Source organism: Zootoca vivipara, chromosome 2, assembly GCF_965207765.1.
Source record: "Zootoca vivipara chromosome 2, rZooViv2.hap1.1, whole genome shotgun sequence".
Classification (NCBI taxonomy): domain Eukaryota; kingdom Metazoa; phylum Chordata; class Lepidosauria; order Squamata; family Lacertidae; genus Zootoca; species Zootoca vivipara.
Genome location: NC_142584.1, coordinates 93,231,684 through 93,240,990, shown reverse-complemented (window position 1 = coordinate 93,240,990; position 9,307 = coordinate 93,231,684). Strand labels below are relative to the sequence as shown.

General features: G+C 40.2%; 1 protein-coding gene across 1 annotated transcript in view; it reads right to left on the bottom strand.

The window, feature by feature from the left end:
- Positions 1 to 1,212: 1,212 nt before the first annotated feature.
- Positions 1,213 to 9,307, bottom strand: part of RYBP (RING1 and YY1 binding protein) — a 48,146-nt gene continuing 40,051 nt past the window's right edge. Inside the window, exon 5 of the mRNA XM_035106631.3 lies at positions 1,213 to 5,480. Within this exon, the coding sequence (XP_034962522.1) occupies positions 5,228 to 5,480 (253 nt within the window). The 3' untranslated portion in view covers positions 1,213 to 5,227. The remainder of the gene's footprint in view (positions 5,481 to 9,307) is intronic.

The window sequence follows — 9,307 nt, the reverse complement described above, 5'->3', positions numbered from 1 at the left end:
ATAAATTATTATTTATACTCCGCCCATCTGGCTGGGTTTCCCCAGCCACTCTGGGCGGCTTCCAACAAGACATTAAAATACAATGATCTATTAAACATTAAAAGCTTCCCTAAACAGGGCTGCCTTCAGATGTCTCTTAAAAGTCTGGTAGTTGTTTTTCTCCTTGACATCTGGTGGGAGGGCGTTCCACAGGGCGGGTGCCACTACCGAGAAGGCCCTCTGCCTTGTTCCCTGTAACCTAAGCTTCTTGTAGCGAGGGAACCGCCAGAAGGCCCTTGGCACTGGACCTGATCAGCTATCTAACTGTCTTTGGGATTCTGAAGACAGACTGTCACTCGTAGGATTAAGTACAAAAAACAAAGTCACCTGGTTTGGACATCAGGCTAAGCTAAACCAAGGCTTAGCACAAACATGTGAACTCACAGGACAGAGAGCACAACCATCTTGCTTCTCTTCTCCTGGGTCCTTTTGCCATTGCATCATACTAAGCCGCACTTGGCTTAGCAAATAAGACTGAACCAGGGCTCATGGTGTAGCTCTTTCCAGACTAAGAATGGGCCAAAAATCATAAATAATCCTTCCATCACAACTTGTGGTAAGTCTGGAGAGTGCAGAACCATGAGCCTTGGTTGGCATAACAGCCATCATCCAGCAAACTAAGCCCAGCTGTGGCTTAATTCAGTACAGTGCAGGAAACCTTCTACACCCTAGTACAGGGGTCAGCAACCTTTTTCAGCCATGGGCCGGTCCACCGTCCCTCACACCATGTGGTGGGCCGGACTATATTTTTTGGGGGGGGGGATTAACGAATTCCTATGCCCCGTAAATAACCCAGAGATGCATTTTTAATAAAAGCACACATTCTACTCATGTAAAAACATGCTGATTCCTGGACCATCCGCGGGCCAGATTTAGAAGACGGTTGGGCCGCATCCGGCCCACGGGCCTTAGGTTGCCTACCCCTGCCCTAGTAGTTCACAAGCTTATGTGTTCACACTAAAACATAGTTTCACTAAGCATGACACACGATCCAGTCTAACAAGATCAGCTGTCTACACAGATTTGCTTAATTGAAATATCAATAAATATACACTTTTTTTGCAAGCAAACAAAGTCAATTAAGCAATACCAAAAATCAAACATGGTCTAGAAAAATGCTAGCCCAGCAAACTGACTAGTCCTTTCCTCAACACCAAAGAATAGAAATGCAGGTTTAATTAAATGTTACTATTTTATTTGTGAAAAAACTACAAGCAGAATTCATAAATAGACATTTCTATTTAAAGCAGGAAAATGATAAAGTGGCTTCTAATAACAGTCGTGCACATGCCGGTAACAGGAATATATTAACATCTTTTATTTGCTAGACAAAGAGCAGTGTCCAATATAAATTTTCCGAAAACATTTAAGACCTGTGAATTTTTCTGACCAGTTCACAAAACCACCATTGACACTTTTAGCATGAAGATTAAACAAACTTAACAGGACTGTCAGCTCTAAAGACTTTACAGAGCAGAAAACTTTCAAAAGCGTTATACAAGCTGTCTTTCTGGGCAAATGAAAAATATAGCTCGTATAATACATTAACGTAAAAATCCACAAGATAAAATTATGTATTGACATACTTAAACAAGCATTCTCTATTTGTCTCCAAACAAACAAAGCTAAAGAAATAATGTAACCATCTTTACACAGTAAATTAAGGTTACAAGTCATACACAAGAACAGAACTGCTTGCGCATTAAAAACTGTTCAGCTCCATTGTCATATTCTAAATGTTGGCTCTTAAAACCATTTTTTTTCGGTTACATACAAGCAAAGGTTATTATAGTCAGCAAGTAATAAATTTTCAATAATTTACGTTTACGGTTGTTGTCGTTTTTTTAAAAAAGTAGACTGAAAATGGTACTGATAAGGCAGATGGAAGTGTCTCAATGAATACAACTACTGCCCAATTTTTAAATCTAACTGATTTTTTAACAATCAAAAGATTTTCAATTAAAACTGTCTATCCAATTGGTTTTCTTCTTATTCTAATTGTTCTCTTTGCATGACTATTTCAAACTGAGCAAGCCAAGCAAGCTGTTGTGCGTGTGGTGTGCACGTACGTGTGTGTGTGTGTGTGTGTGTGTGTGTGTGTGTGTGTCTGTGTGTATATATAAAGTGTAAAAATTGAAACTTGCAAATGTTAACACTGTGCTTTGTCCTCGCCTGCTTTCTGTGCCACTTGCTACCAAGCGTTTCTGGCCTTTCTTCTACACTAGTATTTTAAAAACATGCTCTCAAAACTACTGTATGGTTAACTGAAATGCAGAAAAGTGAAGGAAATTCCATTTTTAAACATGCTTTTCTTTAAAAGAAAAGGGAGGGGTTGTTGTTATCTGTTGCAGAGTTCGCAACGCAACAGCTAAAAATGCGGCCCCCAAAAAAGTTTGAATGCTTAAGCTGACAATTTCAGCCAAATGCAGTTTCAGTCACACCACTTGTGCCAAAGATAGATTTGCATACTTTATTCTAACAGGCTAATATGCCAGAGGCACATTATTTTATTTTATTTTATTTTTAAAAGGGAGAAAACTAAAGAAAACCCAAAGAGGATTTAATTGAATTGGTAAGCCAATAAGCAGTTTGTTACTGTTAAAGCTTTTGTTACCTAACCTAAAGGGCATATTCCACCAGGCAGAACCCACCAACTCCTGCTGCTATGGACTATTTGAATGACGGCCCACAAAAAGCCGCACTAAAATGACTGGAGTAGCAGCACTTGGTGGGTGGTGCTCACCATATTAAGCAATTTTATTCAACACACACAGTTTTTTTCTACTCCAAAGGCCTTATTCTAGGAAGCCACTGAAGATGCACTCCCATTGCCCATAGATCAGGTTTATGCTGGGAAGGGGCCAAATGCATATAGGCCTAATTCTTTCTGGTTTGTTCATTTTTAAAAAAGCTGTGCAAAATACACACATCTGGGACTTAAGTTCAAAACATCTCTTTAAAAATTATTATTTTTTCTTTCTCCAAAAATAAATTATGGCTGACCAATTTACCTCCCTGAGATCCTTTAAAGGAATAGGAAAACTTGGAAAAGGAATGTCTTTACAATATCATACCAATACTAAAAAATGTGGATCGATGTGGACTATTAAAAACTACACCTATTGTATTTCAGAGCTTACGAGAATCATCTGGTTTTCCTTTGGTTCTTGTTTCTTTTTTTCTTTTTAATAAATACTTTTAAGAGTAAGAGTTCAAAAAAGAATAATTCGATATATGAACAGTGAGAAACCCACCATGTTCAGAATTGAACTGCAGCTGCAAAGGCACTGCTCTGCTAATCTTACCTCTTTTGAGCAGAGCGGCTTTTATTCAGTTAAGCATAGGTTAAACTTTAAGATTGATATGAGAGGAGCTTGTGTTTGTTGGTACTTAAAACTAATCTGATAAAAATGCAACTCTATACAACAGAAATAATTTATATATTTCAAGCAAGAAATTAGCACAGCAATTTTTCTAGCACCAAGTTCTGCCAAGTGGCCCACCGGATATCCATTTTGATAATTGGAAAAGGGGCTACTGAAATTACAGCAAAGCACTCCGGGTCGCCTAAAAAAGCACACACACAATGAATTTTCTAAAACAGTGTTCCATCACTTCATTCTAGTGTTTTAAGCAGGGTAACATGTGAGCAAGGAAAAAACGGCAACACAATCTGAAACTGGAAAGCAGCTTACACACAGAAAAACCTTTCTAGAAAGAATAAGAAGCTATTTGGCCATTCTGCTCCTAGCTTGCCAATATTGCAAGTTCTTCTCAACTTTAGCTCCCATAGCAGTTTATTTTATCTAGACATGTTTAAACACCAATAAACCCAACGACTGTTGTTGTTGTTTTTAAAAAGAGATCTCTCAGGATACACAATGAATTAATTAGAAATGAAAGAGCAGAGTCAGACATAAAATATTTGCATCGAGAATAAGCTGTGTGGCATAGTGGCCTGGTTATGATAGCAGGGGCAAGGGTGGCACCCTCAATATTAGGCTGTTGGCTGCCTTAAATCACAAATGCTAGCAGATATCCCCTGCCCCGTAGATATTCAATGTTACCCCCCATAACCGATACAGATCTGGACAATGGCTAGATAAAAAGTTGTGAAACAGTTAAAGTGAGATCAGTTATGCAAGAACTAGGCAACGTTAATGTGCAGCCATCATGTACATTAATACTAGGTATTCTGAAAACAGTGTAGACTGCAGTTTTTAAAATTTGTACGCTACTGTAGGAAAAGGCTGGAATTTTATTGTTTTGTAGACATCCTACTGGGAATGCAAGTTACCTGGAGCACCGTTTGGATTTTTAAAAAAGGAACAGAAAATAAGAAAATAGACATCTATCTTTGTCCAGTACTCTTCAGCCAAAGCACAAGAAGAAAGCCAGGTCCTACCTCCATTTGAACCTCCAGGAACACTCTGTTAATCTAAAACTGGTTCCGGTTTTGTTTCAGCACTTTCCAAAGGGCACTCACCGTCCCAGATCTTAAATTGTTTCACTTCACAGTGTTTCCAAGCACCAGCGTTTCCATGTATTGGTTTCAAATAACCCTATATATATTTTTTATTTATATATATATATATATTTATTTATATATATATTTATATATAATTTATATCAAAACTGATAGTACACAGTATAACTGGAAGAATAGGGAGAACTGAACTCAACAAGATATGCTGGGGTGGGGGTGGGGGAGAAGAATGAGAGGATGTAGTTTGTGAATAAAATAAATAAAAATCCTCCTGCAGCCCTCCCTTCCCACCTGCATCACATCCCCTCACCCAAAACAAAAACAAACAAAAAAAAGCTTGCAATGTTCATGGGGGAGGGGGGGACTGTGCACAGCAGATTTATAAAAAAGTAGAGTCAGGAGCACATCCAATTATAAATGATTGTTAGGAAAATCATATAAAACAATGGAATACGTAAGTGTCAAAAAGTAATTGTCAGGGTGCGAAATTCATCGGTGGCCAGATGCCCCATAGCCTTCTCAAACAATCCTGGTATCATCAGTTTAAGGGGACGGTGTCCATAAAGTACGTTGAAGCACAGGAAGAGGAAGAGAAAAAGTGGCATTGGCAGCTTTCCCAGGACCATAGCCTAGTGGACAGATGGAATATTAGAATTTCATACCCTGATTTCATTGAGTTCCCCACAATTCCATGTGCAATTCTCAGAAGGTTTCATCGTTGACTACGGACAGGTCGCCCTTTGGCGTGGAGGAGCGGGACGAGCCCTTGTCTGTGCTCTCTGAGCCTGAGCTGCTCTGATTCTGCTGTTCTGATCCTGCACTGGAGGTCACTGTCGATGAAGATGTGGAGGAGGAACGAGTCTTTTCTTTAAAGTCTGTGATAATTACTGTGACGTTTCCCACTGTGACTGCCAGCTGCTGAGCGGTACTTCTGTCCACATTTTTCAGTCTGGGCCTTAAAAATAATAAAGAATAATCGTAAAAAAGAATACCAATTATAGACAACAGATGAGCCTTCTGTTAAAATGTGTTGTTTTTTCTCAGCTAACTTACAAGGAACAGGTCTAAAGACAGCAAAGGTATCAGCCCACTGATGAATGGCTATGCATTAAACGAATCAACTGCTGCCCCTCCTCCCACTCAACACCTGACCTTTTGCTCTCTCTAAATCAGGCATCCCCAAACTGCGGCCCTCCAGATGTTTTGGCCTACAACTCCCATGATCCCTAGCTAACAGGACCAGTGGTCGGGGAAGGTGGGAATTGTAGTCCAAAACATCTGGAGGGCCGGAGGTTTGGGGATGCCTGCTCTAAATGATGAGTCCAGAAAGGCCTTGCCAAAGCATGCTCAATCCCCAGTGAGCACACATAGCTGGGGAATCAATTTTGGGAGCTTGGCCAGAAAGAACGGAAATATGACAAGAGCAATCTAGGTATCAAGAAAGCCTCACGGCTCCCTTCCGGAATACAAGGATTCTGTGCTTAGAATTTGTTATCTTGTAAAGTGCCCCAAAGCCGTGATTTTGCAATACAAAACCACAAGAAAGCACCTGTGAGTGGTGAAGTCATTTGCAAAGGGGATCTCTCCCGCTACAAACACCACAGGCACCAGCACAACTTGGCATTCCTTTCCACCTGCTGGGAATTTATACAGAGAAGCAACCCAAATAAGCCATGTAGAAAATTGCTCAATAGTCCCCTCTGAATATGCCTGGAGAAAACAAGGTTTGAAAAATTCACAATCATCATGCAAATCGTTAGTTCTGTCCTGTCTAGAAATAGAAAGTTGGCAGTTTATAGCTCATGAACCTTAGCAAGTTCACGCTATCATGCAATCAACATGCCAACTCATAAGGCATCCGCTTACATTACATGTGGCTGCAGTGCATTCATCCTGTAACAACAACACAGTACAAAGAAGTGGATTCATTTGAAGGCAGTCCTGCATTTTTAACTTCTGTAATTAAGATCTTAAGAAACCGTGAGTGGCTGCTTTGCAGCAGCTAAAAAATGTACTCTATGGGGAGATTTGGGAGGAGTTCAAATCTTAAATAGCTGACTCAAGGTAAGAAGAGTTAATACAACTAGAACCAGTAGCAGTTTTAAAGGAGTTATTTTTATAGGGATGCCAAATTTAGTCCAATGCAGACTCTTCTCCTAGTTTGGTGATTTTGCAACACCCAGACCTTAATTTAAATATATGACCATTTAAGCTAAAGATATGAGGTCAATCTCCTGCTGGGAAGTATGGGTTGTGGACAATAATCCTTACACATAGGAACACAGTCAGCACCACAAAACTTTAATCTGCAAATGAGGGTTTGTATACAACCAAGTTCTACTCAGAGTAGACCCTTTGAAATTAATTGATCTAACCCATGGCCAAGAATTTCAATGTATCTACTCCAAGTAGCCCACAGTTTGGAGTACCTTATCTAACTATGCCAGCAACAATAAGGATATTGACCCTGAACCTCCTTTTACCCTTATCAATTCTTAGTATTCCCAGTTCATATCTGTATTGGATTTGAAATTGTTTTTATATATGCAATTGCTCTAAATTTCTTTTTATTGTACTGCTAAATTGCTTTGAGGTGCTTCATAGGAAGTGATTCAAAAATGAGTATCTTATTATATAATAAAATTAATAATACAAAGAAGTCACTGAGATGATGGGGGAAATATGTCATCTTCAAATAAGCCTATCTCCTAGTGCCAAGGGAACAAAAGCTTGCTTTTTGTGCCAAGGTAACTAAGTGGTCGCTTCCCCCTTCCTGAAATTCTCAACTCTACAGAAAACCATCTCCTAGACCCACAGTCTCCAACAATAAAGCAAATGCATATGGAAATAGTTCTGTCTCCTCTCTGCTGGCCTGCTCTGGAGGTTCTTCTCACCTGCCCACCCCAAGTCAATGGGGTGCCGGGGGAAAGCCCTGCTGCTCAAGCAGAAGTCCTTGCACAGAGCTTCCACTGGTGGGACTCAGCCGGTTGCCAAGCAAACCAAAGCATCAAGCATAGGGCTTGCAAAGCCCCTTGCACAGCATTTGCAAACCACCCAGAAATCAGCTAGTTGTTGGATGCTTGGGAAGTGCTGCAAAAGGGGCTTTGCAGACGCTGCTAATTAGGAGTGTCTGCTAAGCCCCTTTTAGCCAAGACCCACTCTTACTTGCCACCTGTAGGTGGGTGTGGCTTGCCCCGAACAGCCTAGCAGGCAAAATGAGGCCTGGCGAGCCACATTTGACTCGCAGGTAGGATGTTCCCCACCCTGCCATATAACTTTAGGCAGGCTGGGATGCTTTAATAAAGCAGAGCGCCACATAACATCTTTCCACAGCCCATCTTTCCTAATTCCAATGTGCTTATGCTTGATGACGCACCATGCTGAGGAACACCCTCGTGGCGCCCTACTTTTACTCATGCAGAGGAAAAGGAATTTCAGGTCAGGGTTTGAATGGCTCAAATCTAGGTTTAACATCTCTCAGTAATTTTGCTTGCTACCTGCTTGTTTGTGTACTTTAAGCACATAGGGTATTTAAAAAGTCAAAGTTAAAAATATGCCATCAAGTAGTAGCCACAACCCTAAACAAGGAAACAAAATATTGTGAAAAAAATGCAAATACCGTTTCTAGATGAGTAGAGCTTGAAGTTCTTGCGGGAGCTACTCAGTTTTTAAAGGATTTAAAACAAAAAGGAATATCCAGTGCTGCATAGCACTAAAAACATTTTCATCCTATTACTCTACAACTGCCAACACAGTAGCTTTCCATTAAAGGCAAACTTGACGGTAGTTGCCCCTCCACCCAAAGAACAAATCAGAGAAAGGAAAACTCAATTTACCAACTGAAATAAAGCTTTAAATGGTTCAAATCACATCAGCTAAGGTGCTACAACTGTCTGGAAGATATTCTGTCTGCATGTTTTATAATGAAAGAAACAACATTTAGATGGCATTAATGGTCATTTCACATGTTATCTTAACAAGATAACTCATAATACTGCCAGAAAAAGAAGTAGCCATAGAATCTGGATTTGCTACCTTGTTCTCTCCGGCAAAGATTCCCCCCGCTCTCAACTGCATTCAAGAACAATTAAAAGAAAACTAGACATTGTGGTATTTTTCTTATTTTTTTCTGGGAAAAAGCAGGTATTATGATAGTAAGTATAAGTAGTGGGTTGGGAGGGGGGCTTTGGTAGAAGGCAAAGGAAGGACTGAAAAACGGATTGACATTCCGAGTCACCTGTGGCAGCTCTTTTAAGAAGGAATGGTGTTTGGCTTCCACATGTGCATTTTGTTCTGGGGTACTGACACCCAAGCCTCAAAGGAACTACCCTTTCCTTCCCATTTTGATGAGAGCCCTATTGATGGGCAATGGAATCAGACCTCGCAAAGAAGGCCGCAGTCTCTACTGTGGGGGTGATCTTGTGAAAGGGACACTGCTATTACCAGTATATAGGTTTTAGCCTGCCCGACAACCTGCAGGTCCCAGCACACACAAGTTATAGAATGACCCAACATTCAGTGTCCACAATCTAGTATACAGTATCTGAATTGGTGAGCTGAAGTTATCCCTAATTATAACGCCACAACTATCAGAAAATGGCAGTGCAAAGTAATAATAATAATAATTTGAGGTACAATTCAAGGAAGTAAGCTAATGCATGGGTTGCAAGGAAAAATTACACACACACACCCCCAATTCAGTAGCATGGAACCTAAATATTTTCCCACTCCAAATAGAAACGCTAATTCAGCAAGCCTATAATCATGCAGTTCTTTACTTTA